This window comes from Centropristis striata, chromosome 9, assembly GCF_030273125.1.
Source record: "Centropristis striata isolate RG_2023a ecotype Rhode Island chromosome 9, C.striata_1.0, whole genome shotgun sequence".
Taxonomy (NCBI): Eukaryota; Metazoa; Chordata; class Actinopteri; order Perciformes; family Serranidae; genus Centropristis; species Centropristis striata.
The window spans coordinates 17746263-17765854 of NC_081525.1; the positions used below are offsets into that span (position 1 = coordinate 17746263).

Genomic DNA, 19592 nt, shown 5'->3' on the forward strand with positions numbered 1-19592 from the left:
TTCATTTTTGCATCAAAAACATTCTGTATGTTTTGAATCTACAGTTCTTATGTGACTTTTATATACGTTTACAAAAACGTATGTCATTCTTTTATGAAAGTAAATTGTCAAATATTTTAATATACTGTACAATAAATACAGTCTTTTTTAAAGCACAGTTTGCAGCAGTCATTTGTTTGGAGCTGCTGTCATGCAGCAGACAGCTTCACCTCTCAGCTATCTGCCTGTGAACAGTTTCTTGTAGCGTCCATAAGCTGCGGTGCTGATGATGACGTTGACCACAGCCGAGCCTTCATCTGCATCCACCTGCACGTCCTGAACGGTGGCTTCCTTGTACAGCCAACTGTGGACAAAATGCAAATTAACAATGAATGCTCTCCTGATCTAAAACTAACAAGGCAGTGAGAAAAAAAGCTCTCACCTTAACTGAGCAGTGCTGAGGTCAACTTTGAGGTCTAGAATGTGTTTTCCTGTGGAGTTTACAATCTCTTCTTCTACTGCTTTCCTCAGCTCATCCAGGCCTCGCTCCTCCAAGGCGGATATGGGCAGTGTGTTGGGTTCTGCAGATTCATAGCTGAGAGAGACAGAGATACATTACTAAAATACTGTTCTTTTAAAAGTAATTTTCTTCTACTAGGAGTCAGTCACAGTCAGTCAGTCACAAAAATAACAAAAGAGGGTTTGGTGATGATGTGAAATAGTGTGGGATCATGAGTTGCTGACGTGTTCGGCTGATTAAATATTTGCGTTAATGAGCAGTTGAACAAGTGTACCTAATAAAGTGGCAGGTGAGTGTAAATATGCATGTGTTGGTTGTACAGCAGGTTATTATGACCAGTATTTACGATTGTAGGTAGTGGCGCCCTCTAGTGGCTGTAATAATTATAAAAGGACACTATGACGGCGGTGACATAAAGGAGTGTAAAAGCAAAGAAGGAAGTCACAAGTTTGAGACTTTCTGGCTTTGAGAAAAAGTGGCTCATGTTTACTGATGGAACTTTCATTGGTCTCACTTTCCACTCTAAAAGATCTTCAAAATTCTTAAAATCAAAAGGTCAAGCTGTCCAAAATGTTCCCTGGGGTCAATCCGATCTGTGACAGATGTAAGCAAGCTCCTGCCAACCTCTATCACACATTTTGGTTTTGTCCAGACCTGGGAACTTTCTGGTCTTCAATATTTAACGCATATTCAGAGATTATAGGTCAAGCCATTGTACCACGTCCTCCTATTGGTCTGTTCGGTGTACTATCAAATGATCCTCGTGAGTGACTAATGAGTGTGGCCTACTCAGCCCTCCTAGCAAGGCTTCTTATTCTTTTGAATTGGAAGACAGAGCGTCGCCCCTCTTTTGGCAGGTGGATTTGTGAGGTCATGCATTTTCTCAAAATAGAAAAGACAAGATACACAATACAGGGTTCAAATCAGATGCAGTTTGGCAGCCTTTTATTTCTTACGTGAAACGCCTTAATTGGCCACTTAACACATGAAAAAAATATTGCTTTGTATGTATAATACTCCGTAAACTGATGTATGTGTCCTGTCTGTGTCTCTGTCCGTCTTTTTTAAATTATTTGTTATTATTTTTTAATTGTATTTATTTATTTGCTGTCTTGTTGTCGGTTGGTTTTCTGTCGCACTTGATTTCGATCCTTCTCTGTTCATTATGTTTGCATCGTTCATGGTGTCTCTACATTGTTTAAATGAAAAATCAATAAAAACACATTGACCAAAAAAAAAGTCTCAAAATCAAAAATATCTTGAATTTTTTCCTCTTACTTGTCGATGAGGTCAATTTTGTTGTGGACTTCTACCATTGAGCTCATCAGCCTGTCAGGGATTTGAAGGTTCTTCAGCACACTCAGTACGTTCGCCTTTTGGTTCACCGTCTCCGGGTGACTGATGTCTCTGACGTGAACCAACAGATCCTGAAAAAAAAGCGAGAAAGATGAGATGAACTCTTACTCTGAAACATGGATAAAAGTCCCATGCAAGTACTTACTGAGTGTTTGATGTCTTCCAGCGTGGCAGAGAAGGAGTCAATGAGCTGGTGGGGCAGCTGGGACAGGAAGCCAATAGTGTCCACGTACAGGACCGTTATGCGACTGGGCAACTGGCCGGCATGGACGGTGACATCCAGCGTGGCAAACAGCTGGTTTCTGGGTTGAAGACCACTGTCACCAGTCAGTGCTTTGATCAGGGTTGTTTTTCCTGGACACGATGGAGAGCAAAAAACAAAAAAAAGAATGGTCTTCTCATGTCTAAATATTGCTACATCAAAACTATGTCCCAGCTCTGTTTCCAGCCTCTCACCACAGTTTGTGTATCCTAACACAGAGACGACGGGGAACTCCTTGTGTTTGCGCTGAGATCGCAGCATGTCCCGCTTTCTCCGTAGCTTTTCCAGCGCTGAGCGAATCTTCATCTCCCGCTCCTTCAGCAGTCTCTGCTGGACCTCGACTAACGTCTCACCTGGAAGGACCAATCACCACACTGAAGCACTAACAACTAGGCAGAAAAGGCTTGATGTCTGGTGAAATATGACCATTTTTGCTTCTTTTTAGTAGAGGTGTGAATCAGCAGAGGCCCCACGATACGATTTTATCCCGATACTTGTGTCACGATACGATACTTTTGCCATTTTAAGCATTTTGAAATATGGTGAGTATTGGGATACAACATATTGCTATTTTAACTGTTTAACTGTGGTGTAGTGGTTAGCGCTCTCGCCTCACAGCTAGAGGGTCGCCGGTTCGCATCCTGCCTGCAGCTGAGATCGGCTCCACCCCCAGCGACCCGATTGCGGTTAATGGGAATGAATGAAAAAATTTTAATTCAATCAAGAATTGTTTTGTCAAATAAGAGCATTCATTCAACATTACATTCATTCAGGTAATTTCATTGTCCTAACACTTGTTAATCTGTTCAATGACAATAAAGTTGAATCTTAAAATTCTCAGTCTATTCATCTCACTTCAGTCTTTTTATTTCTCCAAAATGAGAGTCAAACCCACAGACTGACCAACAAAATATTCAGTCAAACTGAACTGAACTGATATCAAACATGTATGGACGACAACAGCATTTTCTCAAACTTTCCTCAACTTTAAGCTTCACTGCTCTGAATTTTTTTTGAATGAAACTTAAAGAAATGACGAAAATACTGACGGCCCATCGGCTAAATATCGATACTTTGCGGCCATGAATCGATATAATATTGACACACAAAATACTGGATACTTCGCTGTATCGATTTTTCCTCCTACCTCTACTTTTGTGTGAAAATTAGTCATCCAACATTTGTTGTGTTATGGTTTCAGAATGATTTAGACTGTTGGAGAACAATAGTATATCAAATAAGATGTAGGCTAAAGAATAATGTGAAGATTTTTAGGCTTTCTATTATCAAATGACTTGAAAAAAAAAAAAGCATACAGCTGCCCATGTATCCCCCCAGATTTTGGTTGTTTACAACGTCTGAGTGCCCTGCTGTAGTTTACACTCAGGTGTCGGGATGTTACCTGAACCTCCGATGTATCTCGCCCCTCCACCCTGCTGATCCAAGTTTGCCATATCATTTTTCAGACGAGATCTGCCAATCAGATGATGACATTTTAAAATCCCAATGTGTGATGGCAAAAATATTAACCCCATCAATGATGGGACAATTTGGACTTACTTTAACAAAGGGATCTCTGCCAGAGAGATCTGTAACTTAGCCTCTTTAGTCCTGGCGTTACAACGGAAGATGTGCAGGACCACAGAGTATCTGTCAAACACTTTAACCCCCCAGGCCTCCTCGAGCTCCCTCTGTGAGAATAAAAACATAGCCATCAGAATGTGAAACCTTCCTGTATGTAGCCAGAAAGAGATCTTCAGATAAGCTCACCTCAGACAAAGGAGACAGGCGCTCCACATTTACAAACACTGCAGTGATTCCTGCAGTTTGCCTGATTTTCTCTGAAGGGGGAAAAGGGCACAGATGAGTCATATAAACAAAGTCACACTGCAGATATTCACAGCTGGACACAGAGCAGATAATACCTGTTAGATACCGGAAGTTGCCTTTGCCAAATATCAACTTCTTCTCTGGTGTTTTGGTTGAGAGGATGATCTTGTCTACCACTTTCCAGTTGTCCAAAGTGTCCACAAGTCCCACAGCCTCTGCCATCATAAGCTCAGCTACACACAAAGCAGCAAAGTGAGTCACATAAATAAATAAATCCCTTCAGCGTGATACACACACACACACCTTAAGTCTTGTTACCTGTGGTCAGGTGCTGTTTCCTGCTCCCCCACTTCACATCAGGGTGAACGATGAACACCCTGTGCTGACCGTCTCCGATGCCTGCAAGAGCCTGCAGTTGAAACAGCTCCTCCACCTCATCTTCATCAATAAAATCATCATCTTCCTCTCCGTGATGCTGACCGCTTCTGCTGATGTAATCGGTCTTCTTGTAGCTGCATGCAGAGAGTGTAAACGCTCTACACTGAGAGGGAAACACAGCTCTGTGTGTCCTGGTGTTGGGTGCAGCTGCAGGGTGAGGTGTGTGAAGCAGTTTGCAGGCTGCTCTCTGGTAGCTGTTTGTGCAGTGTCTCTGCAGGAGAGGTAGCCATGAATGAATCCTCTTCAGTGATGTCATCGAAAAGCACTTAGGTCTCACTCACTTTACACAGACAGCAGTTTATAAACTATCCGATCAGGCTGAAGGAGGTCACACATGAGCGCTGTTGACGTTTTCTTCTTCTTGATCACTAAAGGATCACGATCGAGCCCGAACAGCACACACTGCCCCCTGCTGCAGCAGTTAGTAGCCTACTGTTGATGCACTTTCTTATTATTTACCACTTAATATAATACATATCGTCACCCTGTGAAAATAATCGCCTAAGTAGCACAAAAAACTTCACCAAAAGTGTAACATATGACATTTATTGTTCATTTCACTCGAAAAGGAAGGGTGTAAATTATGTAACTTAAGAGAAATAAATGACTTAGGCAATTTTTTTAACATGCCTTTGTGACTTAAGCAAGATATGGTGACACTTTATTTTGAAGGTGTCTACATAAGAGTCACACAAGCCTGTCAGAATCATGACATGACAAGTATCATGATGAGCATTAATGTTACTTCAAAGTGTCATTAATGTTCATGACACATCCCATGTCATGTTTATGACACGCTCATGACACTAATGTAGACACCTTCAAAATAAAGTGTTACCATATCTTGCTTAAGTCACAAAGGCATGTTCAAAAAATTGCTTAAGTCACATTTTATTTTGACTTAGGCATAATCAATCCGCTTAAGTCACACACTTGACATAGGCCATTAACTTAAAGGGGTAAAATCACATGATCTGATCAACTGAGGATGTAGGCGATTTTACCATAGGTGGCCGGCGTCATGAGGAGATGATTTAGGCAAAAAAAACAATTTTGACAAAAAATGACTTAGGCCAGACACAGGGCTATAATACCAAAACAACTTGTCGCCGTCTTTCCGGTTTATGTATTTCCTTTGTCATTAAGTTCTCACCATTTTATTGATTTGCTTAAATTTTAATTGAAAACATACATTAAAAATAGCTCACGGCGCATTACAATTCCATTATGACGAAAATTAAAAATTTAAGTTTTGTAGTTTCCTCGTCGTCTCTCAGGGTCAGTCTGTCCTCTAGAGGATTGAAGGGTTAATGCAGCATTAAAGTAAATCCTACTGATTTTGACATCATTTTCAAACGATTTGATTTTCTGGTTGACAATGCTAGCTAAACTTTATTCTTGAATTTCCCTCGGGATAAATAAACTATCTATCTATCTATCTGTCTGTCTGTCTGTCTGTCTGTCTATCTATCTATCTATCTATCTGTCTGTCTATCTATCTATCTATCTAGTTACGCTTTTTGTAATTGAGCATCGACAAATTTGACGAAAAAAATCCCATGCCTTTGATCTATTTAATTTCGGATCATTTTGAAGGTAATTTTATTTAAGTTTCATGTAGCCTATTGTTTCGCCTTGCCTGGAGCCACATATTACATTAAATAGGCAATTAAATGTAGGCTACATTTATCTAAATCACATTATAATATGTTTTTAAATTGTTTTAAAATGTACTTCTTCTGCTATCACGTTTTTGACTTTTGAATCTCGGCGGGTGTTGCCAGCATCACAGCGTGTGGGTGTGAGCGACTTTGACCTGAAAAGAAGTCAGACAGGTCGGACCAACCCCATAATACGCCGCTCACCAGGATGTTTGCTGAAAGCAGCAGAGAGGGATGAAGATTTAAGATTTATTCCCGCGTGGGGATCTATTTTTACAGTATTTTTGTCTTTACCTCTTGTTCATTTAACCCAGTGGAGGCAGGAGCAGGAATGGCACAACAAGCTGCAACATGACCGGTGACTTCACTGTGAGTGAAGCAAGGTGTGCTATGACTTGGAGTCGTTAAAGGGAGCGAGCACAAGACCGGAAGGTAAAGTTAGGCGGCTCTTTAAGTGAGTTATGGGATGGTCTTCGTTTTCCAGTTTAAAGAGGAAACTATCTTTGAGTTGTTTTTGCTTCTTCCGTGCGCAAACGTGCGCTCAGCGGGCGATGCCAGTGTCTCTGTGGCGCACAGGACTGCTGCTCAGCTTCCTCGGTTTCTGCGCCTGTCTGGGTGAGATGACTCTGTCTGGTCATGCATACTATTGCCACACCAAAATACTTAGATATACTGAAACTTACTGATGCTTTACCTGTGCTGCTGTTTCACTTCACAGAAGAAGAGTGCGTCCTTGGCATAGTTGGACAGCCAGTCTCACTGCCCTGTGTTTACCCCGAGTTATTGACCTTTGTGAATGTTTCCGTTGAGTGGAGGAAAGGTGACGAAGTGCTGCTCAGATCAGTGTGGAAAAAAGATGGAGATGTGGAGGAATGGAGCATAAACAGGGCCACGACCCCCGCTGATGCAGCACTGACTGGAAATGTCTCTCTGGAGCTGCCCGCAGTTGATGCTACAGAAAACCACACATATTACACTCTATTCATCATTTCAGGGGAGAATCAAAGCTCGGAGCTGTGCACCGTGTGCCTCAGGACAGCAGGTCAGTGTCAGTCACACAGGAAGTAATCAGAAGAATATCTAAAGGAACTAACAACTGTCTTTGTTGGCTTTTTTGCAGCCCATTTCAGCTACCCACTGCTGCAGAGAGGAGAGGCAGGGCATGGAGAGGAGACGGCCTTCTGGTGTCACTCCAGTGGAGGTTTTCCTGAACCTGCAGTTTACTGGCTCATCAACAACACAGAGGAGCCCCCCGAAGGCTCAGTGAGGACCCTGACAGCATCACTCCCAGACTCCCTTCTGTACAACGTCACAAGCCACCTGAAGGTCAACGTTTCCAAAGACGCCAGCGTGACGTGCATCATTGAGAACCTGTCCATCAACGAGACCCTCACATCCACAAACAGTGAGTGATCGCTGCTCCTTCACTTAGTAGGACTCAAACACACAACTTTTACCTGGTTACTTTTGTGTCTTTATTATGCAGCCAAACAGAAAATATTTCGCAGCAAAACTATAGACACTGCAATCCAAACTGTTGTAGTGCAAAATTTGTAAAAACCTTCTAGATTTGAAAACAAAACTTTGGTTTCAAAAGCAAAACTTTTGGATTTAAAAGGCAAAAAAATGGATTTGTAAACAAAAATATTGAATTTGTTAACAAAACTAAGCACAAAAAAAAGACTTTAAAGCAAAAAAAATAAAATGCATTTGCAAACAAAACGTTTGTGTTAAAAATCAAAACTTTTGGATTTATAAACAAAAATTTTGCATTTAAAAGAGAAAAAATGGATTTGTCAACAAAAAATTTGCATTTGCGAGCAAAATGTTTGTATTCCAAAGCAAAATTTTTGGATTTGACAACAAAACTTGGATGTAAAAGCAAAAAATTCGGATTTGTGAACAAACCTTTTTGACTAAAAGGCAAAAAAAACAAAAAAACATTTACAAACAAAATGTTTGTATTCAAAAACAAATATTTTGGATTTAAAACAAAACTTTTGGATTTACAAACAAGTTTTTGATCTGCAACAATACATTTTAAATCACTAATGTATTTGAACTTGCACTAAAGCAGTTTTTCAGTGGATTGTTGAAAGTTTCCCTTCAAATCTATGATTTGATCGAGAGTAGAAAGTTTTGGACTTGACAACAAAATTTGGATATAGAAGCAAGAATTTTGGATTTGGTAACAAAACTATGCACAAAAAACACTTAAAAGCAAAAAAAAAAAATGCATCTGCAAACAAAATGTTTGTATTCAAAAGGAAAATGTTTGGATTAAAAAAAAAACTTTTGGATTTGCAACAATACATTTTAAATCACAAATGTATTTTGAAATTGTACTTGCATTAAAACAGTTTTTCAGTGCATTGTTGAAAGTTTCTCGTCAAATTTGATTAGATCGAGCGTAGAAAGTTTTGCTATCAAGCTTCTTTTGTTTGATTGCATGATAAAGACCTTGGACAACTTGTTCACTGATCTCTGGTTGTGGCTGGTGCTCAGACGGAGTGAAGGGCAGCCCGGTGGGGAGTCGAGCATCAGAGGCCATGTGGATATTCAGCACAGGTCTCTGTGTGGTGATCGGGCTCATGGTGCTGGCAGGAGTCATCTACCAGATTCACCTGGACAGGATCAGTAAGAAGAAGAAGAAAGTGTTCGAAAAGGAGCATCTTAACAGAGGTAGGCATCTGGGTATTATAGATCATTTCCTTTTGTCCCATCCCGCTGTGGAATAATATCATGTTACCAAGAGCACAAATTAAACAAACTGTATTAAACTATACTAACATTTACAGAAGAGGATTAGGGCCAGGTAGGAAGAAAAAAATCATTATTAAGTTTGAGAAAAAAGTTGAAATATGTTGAGAAAATATGTCTATAATAAATAATACATGTCTAAAAAAATCACATAAATTACATAAAAGCAGATTTTCCCCCCAAAAAATATGTAGCCTACTATCAAGAATTGCTCATTTATGTATCGGGTGATTTTAGTACTACTACACCTTTAAATATTGTGGTTATTGCTCATTTCATGACATTTATGAATATCACGTTGTAGCTGCCTAACTGTTCAGATAGACGTGCCATTTCTCTGAAAACAATTACAGTTACTCTGATGACTAATTGACATGAATCTGTGAATATCTTTCCAACTTTATCAAAAACAAAAAGTTTAATTCATTCTTGCCATGTCGAAATCGCATTTCAACTCTATTCTCGATATTTTGACTTCATTCTCGAACTGCGTAATGAAAAAAAAATCATCCTCCCATTTTTTCCTCCTACCTGGCCCCAATCCTCTTCCGTAAACATTTGATATTATGTCACAGAGAGAAAAATAATGACATTCCATGTAAATCTTCCAAACAGGTTTGGGTGTGACTAGAAATGGTGTTTCCTCTGATCCTGTGCAGTAGTTTCTTCAGAGCAGTGCTTATAAATAATGTTAATACCCCAATTTAACCAGTTTTATCACACTTTATTCTGTGGCTCTGTGGAAACGGACTTAGTTTTGAAGAAATCAAACAAGCTTGTTTCTTGTTTCTTAAACATCCATCTACAATGCCCATAAATAGTATTCACCCAACACCCTTGGATGTTTCACCCTTTTGTTGCTTTTACACATGAAATCATGGTCAATATAATTTGGCTTTTTTGACAAGAATTAGCAAAAAAAACCCCTCTTTAATATCAAAGTGAAACAAACAAACAGATTTTTACAAAATAAAGTCAATTAATTAAATATATATATGGTAAAAATATATGATTGCATAAATATTCACCCCCTTTAAAGTAACTGACTTAATTCAACATAGTTCCAGCTAGTTGATGCCAACAGTGTCACAGTCAGTGAAATAGAGATCGCCTGAGTGCAGTTGATGTGTGTCATGTGATTTTTTTAAATTGTCAAAAAAAGTACAGTAAATATTGACCATGATTTCATGTGTAAAAGCAACAAAAGGGTGAAACATCCAAGGGGGGTGAATACTTTTTATAGGCATTGTATTGCATTGTTAATACTGCAGAGGTTGGAACAAGTACTTGTGCATAATGTGCCTTTTTGATCACAGAAAACCTTTTACTGAAATGAATGTTTGCTGTCATCAGGATACAAAAGGAGAATGCGGTACAAGGAGGAAGAAATTGAGGTGATGAAGCCAGAGAAAGAGACGGATGTGTGAAAAAATTCCTTGATAAACTGTCACTTTTATAACCCACAGAGCACTGATTTGTAAATATGTATATGGTGGGTTCACCACTTCAATATTCAATACGAGTGGTGGGTTTTTAAACAGAATATAAAGATACAGGTATAAGTATAGGTACTAGAAGTTAACAAGGCATCTCGCCACTTCACTTTCTGACAATTCTGCTATGTTAACTGGACTCTCATTTTCTGTTGTAGTGTTTAAAGATTTAATAAAGATGTCAAAACCCTCTGGAGCTTTTTTATTTCAAGTTTTACAGTTTCATTAATGTTTTTCCATCATAACAGAAAATATGACGTGCAAATATATCTTTTTAAAATTTGAAATCTCTGGTTATTAAGGAAGAGGATTAGGGCCACACATGAAAACAATATTTGAGTTCTGACTTCAAACTCAGAATTCTGACTTTAAACTTAGAATACTGACTTTATAATCAGAATAAAGTCAATTCTGAGTTAAAATTCAGAATTCTGACTCTATTCTCAGAATTCTGACTTTAAACTCAGACCTCCAATAATTTTTTCATGTGTGGCCCTGATCCTCTTCTGTAGGTTATCAGTACAATCTTTCCTTCCAAAAAACATTTTTTACCAGCACATTTGTCCAAGTTCAATTTACAATAATATAAAAATGGATTAAAGGACGTAAATTGTCACATTAGGGAAGTTCTAACCAGAAAATGTTTAGTTTTACTTGATGATGCAAACAATCAACTCCTGACCAAATTGTCAGCAATTTTCTATTGATCAACTCATTTCAGCACCAAACTTACAAATCATACCACTTGAATTCCATCTTTATAAAGTGTCACCATCCAAACAGCATCTCTTGTTTCCACAATTAAGACATTACGTCTGGTGCTTCAGCAAGAGAACGGATCGGTTGCATAGGTTGTGTCGGCACCTTCGCACCTTCAGCTTGACCCGTCCTGTACGGTCGTCACCGTGTAGACGTCGTGGCGGCGCTGGGCCGTGATCGGGATCTGCTGCCGGATGTCGGCTAAATACTGCAGGTCTGAGAACAGGTCACATGGATACAGAGAGGTTTGTTATTTTGACAACAAAGTGTCCAGATCATGATTAATTCTTAAAGTTGTAACTCAAACCTCTCTTCCACTCACCGATGTCAGCGTAAATAATGGCCTCCTCTGGTCCAGCCTTGGAGATAACTTCACCCCTGCAACCACAGATCACAACAATGACAAGTCTGCAAAACTTAACACCTAAAAATAACAGAAAACAAAAGCTTTCAGTGTGACAGCAATATCCACGAAAACACATTGCAGGTTTTCAGAGGTGTGAGGTCATCAAGTACATTTACTAAACTACTGTTCCTAATTTTAAGATTCTTCTACTTTACTTGAGTACTTCCATTTCATTCTACACCTTATACTCCATTATAAACTTCCCCTAGCCAAGATAAGCACTTAAAAAAACTCCTTCATTCCCACTGCCATAACCATCTTAAATAAAATGTGATGATCCACACACAGAGACACTTTGCTGCTTTTCACATATGGTACATTGTAATTTTTATCCTGCTTACATTAAACCTCATTAGGTATTTTATTCTTTTTTTAGGAAAACATGTTGTATGTCTATTGTCTGATTGGGCCAGACTTAAACATGGGTCCACTAGAGATGGGGGGGAAAAATTGATACAGCATAGTATCGCAATATTTTGCATGGTAATATTATATCGATTCATGGCCGCCAAGTATTGATATTTGGCATTAAGACGACCGGCGGGTAGGCAGTATTTTCACCATAAAAAAAAAAAAAAAAGATCTAAGGAATCTATAGAAACCATGTGCGTCAGGATATCGTGTCAGGAAGTTGTCGAAATAATGCTGCATAGTTAGGCTTTTTTTATGTTTCACTCAAAAAAAATTCTGAGCAGTGAAGCTTAAAGTTGGGGAAAGTTTGATAAAATGCTGCAGTTGTTGTTGACCACACGTTTGATATCAGTTCTGTTCAGTTTGACTGAATACTTTGTTGGTCAGTCTGTGGGTTTGACATTGAAATTAAGACTGAAGTGAGAAGAATAGACTGAGAATTTTCTCTTACTTGACAAAACAATTCTTGATTGAATTTAATTTTGTGGACACAAAATACAGTTAAACAGTTAAATCAAAATTATTTGTATCGCAATACCCACCATTTCGCAAAAGGCTTAAAACCGCAATAATATCGTATTGTGACTCAAGTATCGGGATAAAATTTTGTCGTGGGGCCTCTGCTGATTTACACATCTAGGGTCTGCTGTGGCAAGGACTCAGCCTCATTGATGGACCAGTCAACCACCAGGACGCTCCGTAATGGAATTTTTCTTTTTTACCTTATTAAAGTATCCAAATACTTTCCATTGACAGGAATCATCTATCACTATCCTTTAATTCCCGTATGGCTCCCTCTCTACCTCTACTAACTAACTTGTGTTTCCTCTCACTCCTTTCACACAGTCACACTATTATGTAGCAGGTCAGAAGACACAGAAGGCATAAAGCATGATCCTGGTTGTTACTGTACCATGGGTTTACAACCGTGCTGTGACCCCAGGCCACGTATGAAGACGTCTCATCTCTGGCAGGAGACGCTGTGGCCACGTACACCTGGTTATCAACCGCCCTGTGGAGGAGACAACACAACATGTAGGTGAAACAAGATTATTATAGTTAACAAAAACTAACAAAATAACTAGATTTGAATAAAACATTTTCATTAACTGAAATAAAAATCAAAACTAGAGTTTTTAAAAAAACAATAACTAACTGAAACTGTATTGTGTGGTTACAAAACAAACTAAAACTAACTAAAATTATATTGACGTGCTTCGTTTTCATCTTTGTCAACTTTTTTCATACATAAACCCGTTTGATTGATATGAAATCAATTTCATCCATCTGAGTTTATGAGTTAATAAAGGCAACATTTATTGTGACCCAACAAATACCCCTTTACAAAAAAGCTAAAACTAACAATAAAACTAATACAAACTAAACCAAAACTAAACATAAAAAAACCTACAAATTAAAACTAGCAAACTCACTTTGAGAACAAAAATTCACACCAAAATTAAAACTAAAATCCAAAACTATTATAACCTTGACGTGAAATCACACTGCAGGAAACTGTTGCTTAAAATGCTCCTATAGACGATTATAAAAAACACCAAATATAACACTATACAATACAATTCATAATCATCACATCATTGCCATGGATACAGTCAAAGAGAGGAGCACCCTCTTTGTTGTTGCCTTGTTGCTATTTTAACGTTTTTTTCTGCATTATCCATTTAAAAAAAAAAAAGATATAATACAAAAAGCTTCCAAATTATTTAAATCTGCGGCTTAAAATCAATCCAGATCATTTTCATCTAGGATTAATTCCCTACAGAATATATAAAAATGTATCATAGACACAAATCTACATTAGAAATGTTACTTTTTTTTTTTTTAAGATTTTTTTTGGGCATTTTATAGCTTTATTGACAGTAGAGATGTTAGAGTGAAAGGGAGAGACAGAGGGGAAGACACGCGGGAAAGGGCTCCGAGCTGGATTCGACCCGGGCCGCCCGCTCACGAGGACTGGGCCTCCGTGGTATGCGCTCTACCAGGTGTGCCACCGGGAACACGCCATATTACAACATTTTACAGCAGAACACAAAAGAATTGTTTTCTGATCATGGTTGTGCAAAAACTTACAGAATGTCGGTATGAATGCTGCTTTTATTTGTTTATTTATTTATTTTTAATCTATTTTTTATTAACTTCTGGCATTTTAGCTATTTTATATATTTTAGGGATTTTATTTATTTTTTAGTGAATTTGCACAGATCTATCCATCTATCTATCTATCTTGTTACGCTATTTGTAATTGAGCATCGACAAATTTGACAAAAAACAATTCCATGCCTTTGATCTATTTTATTTCGGATCATTTTGAAGGTAATTTTATTTAAGTTTCATGTATTGTTTTGCCTTGCCTGGAGCCACGTATTATATTAAATAGGCAATTATCTATCTATGATACAATAATCAAACTTTAGGCTGTTGTTGCAGGAACTATTTCCTGCTGTCTGTTTTTTATTCCTGCTCTCATGCCACTCTGATCATATGACATGTTGCCAGAGAGTGACTGCTGGTGAGTAGCTCCTATATAAATCATTTATTTCATTCTAATTGCGAAATGTGTCTTAAACAAACTGTGAGATGATTTTGGATGCTCAGACTGACCTCCCCCTCTGAAGGAGCTCCCAGTGAGCCGGACCGGTCGTCATGTTGAAGGCTCCGGGGTAGAGTAGGAGCTGACAGCCTGAGGACAGACAGACAGACAGACAGACAGACAGACAGGCAGACAGCCAGGCAGACAGACAGACAGACAGACAGACAGACAGACAGACAGACAGCCCGTTAAATTAAAACCAGCCGAGCTTATTCCACGTAAAGAATTTAATCAGACTCTTACCTTTCCTGCTGTAGAGCTGTGCGAGCTCTGCAAACCTAATGTCGTAGCAAATCCCCACGCCCACTTTACAGAACGCTGTCGGAGGAAACACAGAGAGACTCAACGGACTCAAATGAAGCTCATCCAGCTGCAGGTAGGAAAACAGGAATCTGGAGAAATGTCACATACGTGTTTCAAACATAGACAAAGTGTTTCCTGGGCTCAGAGTCTCAGACTCCTGGAAGCGGATTTTCCCCGGAACGTCGATGTCAAAGAGGTGAATCTTGAAGGAGGAAACATTGAGAGGTGATGAGAAAGACTCTAAATGCACAAATGATAAATGCATAGTTGATGCACACGTACCTTCCTGTGTTTAACAATCATCTTTCCATCAGGCCCAAATACTGTACAGCTGTTATACAACTTCCCACCATCCTCTTCAGGGATGGATCCTGGAGAAACACAAGTCAGATGGTTCGTTGCTCCACTGTGTAAACACATGTTCCGCTTTTTGTATGATTTTAATGTTTTTATCTGTGCACAGTGTTTGTTGCTGCAAGAAGAGCACACAATGTAAAAAAAAAAACAGAGCAGGTGCAGTAACTCAGATAGGCAGAAGACAGAGAGGGTCATATTGTCTGTTGTACCAGATATTTGTTTACTCATCTTTTGTTCAACATTTCAGACAGAAATCATGGTATTCCGGTTTCACTGACTTGTTTACGGTAGTCAGAAATAAGACACCAGTGAAAATCTTTCCTTTGTTCGAGTGTTTGAACATGACAACATTGAACATTGTTCTGAAATGGAAGCTCATTTCTGTCATTGTGACTGAAAAATAAAAAAAAGATTCTGTAAGTCATTATGATATTGAAGTAAGACCTATCTTTAAATAATGTTTTTTTCCAGAAATTCTATATTTTAAGATGGGTAAATAATTTTGGGTTAAAAAAAATCATTACTTTGAGATACTAATTCAGTTTAATTTTTAACTACTGAGTGATTATTTCAAGGTTGAGTACCTTGAAATAATCACTCAGTAGTTCAAAGATACTCAATCATTATTTGTAGAACATTTCTCATTTACTTTTTTTCATCACAAGGCTACATTTTCATATTATTATTATTATTATTATTATTATTATTATTTATAACTGGCAGAAATGGGGTTCCAGCAACTTTCCAACATAGAAAAATATTTGCACACTCTGAATGGTCTCTGTCACATTCTAATATAACCACTATTACATATGTCACATAAGATTGAGTAAACTTCAACATGTGCAGTCAAATATTCTCCATTTATTAAAAACAGAAACACTTAGATAACAACAGCAACACAGTAAGGTGCAAATCACACTTGTAGACATGTTGCATTTTGACTAGTGGTGACATCGTCTACCAGTGATGTTACCGAGTAATGTAAAGACTCCAGATCATCACAAGGCTACATTTTCATATATATTTTTTTTTATTTACTGGCAAAAATGGGGTTCCAGCAACTTTCCAACATAGAAAAATATTTGCAAACTCTGAATGGTCTCTGATTATCTCCTATTTTTTGTACCCAATTCCTCACGATTAGCTACATCTACCGATATCATTGATTTTCCACACTCAGAATTACTTCTACCAACTCAGAGAGAGACAACTTTATGCATCTGACTTTGACAAGTCATAGAAGGAAAAACACAGCTATAATTAATAAAATTAACAATGTCTGCATCGCATTTAGTTGTGTCAGTTCCAAGGGTCTGTTATTGTGCATGCTTTATGCATGGAGACACTTCAGCTGGGCATTTCCTGCAAAAGTCTGTCATTAAAAAGGCTTATTGTGGGTTATATGGAACAAGATCAAACTCTGTTGATAAAGGATATTTGGCGGGTACATTGAATTTGATCCGCAACACAATGGTGACCGTGCATGGTTCCTCAATCACATATCAAAGCTATATTGTTATAATTATCAATGTAGCTGAATTAGTACTAAAATGTTTAATTTATCTGATAAATAACATAACAGTGATATGTCCGTTCTGCCTGTTGCTGTTGACATAATTTAAAGCGGTTACTGCCAGCTCAGAAACAGGAAGAGGTGCTTCCCACAATAACAATAATTGTGCAAGGTCACTCTAGAATACTAATTAACTAGAGAATACCTGTCAGCCTTTAACTCTGTGGCATTAATACCTAAACCTGATGTGCAGTACTGACTCGATAGAAGGGACGTGATACTGGTGTGATGCCGACATTAAGGGCAGAGGATTTACAAGTAAAAGGCATTTGATTCTGCTCTCACTAACTTGAAAACTTGTTTAAATCAAGATAATGATATTATTAACCCACAATGACAAACCATTCTTATCACAAGATAATGGGATTAAAATAATACACACATTCACACCTGCTCCAAACTTCTGGACTTTACTCTGATCTTTTAGTGTCCTCTACAGTTAGAGCTATTGGACATATCAATCATTATCAAATTTTTTTTTTTTCAGAAAAGAATCAGCAACAAAGCAGCAGTCACACATTATAATACTGTATTGTAAATATACCTACAAACTGCTTTATTTTGTTTTTAAGTAAAGCACTCAGCTGCTGTTGTGATGGTGTTATACCAATACATTTGAATTCTCTAAAAAAAAGAGAAAGAAAGAAGAAGGAACTCTATGGATCTTGTAGTGGTGGTGGGAAATATCGATACAGCATAGTATTGCGATATTTTGCATGGAAATATAATATCGTTCAACGGCCAGCAGTATTTTCCGAGGCCGTAGCTGGCTCACTTTTAGGAATATACTGGATATACACTGGTATCACATGAAACTAGAAGATCTAAGGAATCTACAGGCACCATGTGCGTCAGGATTTCTTGTTGGGAAGTTTTTGAAATAACGCTGCAAATTTAGGCTTTTTTAAAAAATGTTTCATTCAAAAAAAATCAGAGCAGTGAAGCTTAAAGTTGAGGAAAGTTTGAGAAAATGCAGCAGTTGCTGTCGTCCATACATGTTTAATATCAGTTCAGGTAAGTTTGACTGAATACTTTGTTGGTCAGTCTGTGAGTTTGACTCTCATTGTGGAGAAATAAAAAGACTGAAGTGAGATGAATAGACTGAGAAATTTCCCTTATTTGACAAAGCAATTCTCGATTTAATTTTATTTTGTGGACAAAAGATGCAGTTAAACAGTTAATCCGTGATATATTCTATCGCAATACTCACCATATCGCAAAATGCTTAAAATTGCAATCATATCGTACTGTGACTCAAGTATCTGGATAAAATTGTATTGATTCCCACCTCTAGGATCCTGGTATATGTGTGAACTATTTTATACAGTCTATAGCAGGGGTAGGCAACCCGCGGCTCCGGAGCCACATTGTGTGAATTGCTGGTGTGGTCTGCACTTCAGGGCCACCGTATGAGTATGTAGGCCCAAAACAATCTGTATTCTTCAATTGTAAAAATGTGTATCTTATATATATATATATGCATTAAAAAATGCTTAAAAAGTCTAAAGCCAAACGCCTTAACCTCTAAATTTTTCCAACCTCAAGTCTAGTTTGGGGTTTCCCTAGCTAGGCTAGCTTTGGATTCCAAATCTCCTGAGATATTTCAAGGTCCAACTTCTCATTTGCACTTCACCTCACCTCACTGCATTCTGACAAAATCATATTAATAAATGCTCATTATGACCTATTTGTAATGTTGGTAAGCTAATTAAGATTTTTATTGTCATTGTCAGCTCAAAATAAGTATTGTGGATCCATTCTGACATTTTCTTTCTTTCATTTGTTAGTAAAGATTGCCGACTCTTGGTCTATGGTCAGAACAGCCTTACCTCCCACCAGATACACCTTGTTCTCCCTCGCTGCCTCTGACAGCAGCTGAGAGGACTCTCCTGGGATCCTCTCAGCATACTGAGGGAAGAAGCTGGTTCCGTATGGAGAATTGAAGCATTCCTGTATCAGAGACAGGACAGAGACAGCAGTAAGTAAGTGAGTGGTCACTAATGCACTGAGGTAAAGCCAGAATTTGATGATCAGAGACCCTCCACCTCCAGTGCTCACCGGCAGCAGCACCACCTGGCTGCCCTGTCCCGCAGCCTCCTTCACCAGCCTCCGGGCTCTGCTCAGGTTGTCCGCCTTGACGCTGGACACCTGCAGCTGGACCACAGCCAGGCGGAACTCTGAGGACGAGAGACCCTCACTGTGTTAAAACTTCACAACTCTGTCAACACTCAGAGAAGACACTTACAGACTGCAGCATTTATAAGCTACTAATTTGCTCGGTTTTACGTGCATATTAACTCTAATTTGAATAAATAAACGAAACAGCACACAGGGGAGAACTTTGTACTTACTGGACATCGCTTTAGCTAAAGTGGACATCTATGCAGAGTGTTTCGTTTCACAGTCCAGAGCAGGTAGTGCATGTGTTTCCGGATTTGGGTTTCAAATTAAGAGTCTATAGGTAATCTTTAGTCCTGGCGCGGATTAACGGCGTCAGGGAGGTTCGGTAAAACAAAGTAAAGCGATACAAAACAGTGATAATGAACGTGTTCATACGCAAATGTATTGTTTTTCTATCTTAAAGACACAGTACATAACATGCTTGAGCTGATGTAAAGTTTAGAGCCTTTATTGTGAAGTTTAGAGGCAAAGTGACGTCACCAGGGGGTGGGTGTTTTACTGCCAATCCAGTGTTAGTCTATGTCCTTCCTCATTGGTTAATGCATAGACATATATATGTCTATGGTTAATCAGCAACAAATATTAGGGTTAAAAAATGAATTCATTGTGAATATACCGTTACGATGGAGTATTAGGGCCACGTTTAGAAAAAAAAAATAATTACGAGAATAAAGTCGAAAATATAAAAT

The 19592-nt window shown here is 38.4% G+C and overlaps 3 protein-coding genes across 4 annotated transcripts; 1 reads left to right on the plus strand and 2 right to left on the minus strand.

The window, feature by feature from the left end:
* Nucleotides 1-133: 133 nt before the first annotated feature.
* On the minus strand, nt 134-4837 carry gtpbp6 (GTP binding protein 6 (putative)). Its single transcript, XM_059342126.1, has 10 exons — nt 4266-4837; nt 4043-4180; nt 3888-3958; nt 3678-3808; nt 3520-3590; nt 2312-2470; nt 2001-2209; nt 1778-1926; nt 422-574; nt 134-343 (listed from the first exon to the last, which is right to left on the minus strand). Exons 1-10 carry the CDS (start codon nt 4639-4641, stop codon nt 217-219), a joined length of 1584 nt encoding a protein of 527 aa, XP_059198109.1. The 5' UTR covers nt 4642-4837; the 3' UTR covers nt 134-216.
* On the plus strand, nt 4720-10476 carry LOC131977854 (ICOS ligand-like). The gene is given in 7 exon segments (XM_059341300.1): nt 4720-4805; nt 6361-6434; nt 6437-6661; nt 6765-7088; nt 7167-7451; nt 8552-8728; nt 10160-10476. Coding segments are annotated over 7 exon segments (1245 nt in total). The 3' UTR covers nt 10234-10476.
* Nucleotides 8388-19322, minus strand: nit2 (nitrilase family, member 2). 2 transcript variants are annotated; one of them, XM_059342067.1, is made up of 11 exons: nt 19074-19322; nt 18781-18899; nt 18552-18672; nt 15072-15160; nt 14898-14991; nt 14730-14804; nt 14498-14576; nt 12789-12887; nt 11381-11436; nt 11172-11274; nt 8388-8670 (listed from the first exon to the last, which is right to left on the minus strand). In XM_059342067.1, the coding sequence occupies exons 1-10, from the start codon at nt 19099-19101 to the stop codon at nt 11174-11176; spliced, it is 861 nt and encodes a 286-aa protein (XP_059198050.1). In that variant the 5' UTR covers nt 19102-19322; the 3' UTR covers nt 8388-8670; nt 11172-11173. The 2 variants fall into 2 exon arrangements, with proteins under 2 accessions (XP_059198050.1, XP_059198048.1); XM_059342065.1 differs by lacking the exon at nt 8388-8670 and having other exon boundaries at nt 11039-11274.
* Between the last annotated feature and the right edge of the window lie 270 nt (nt 19323-19592).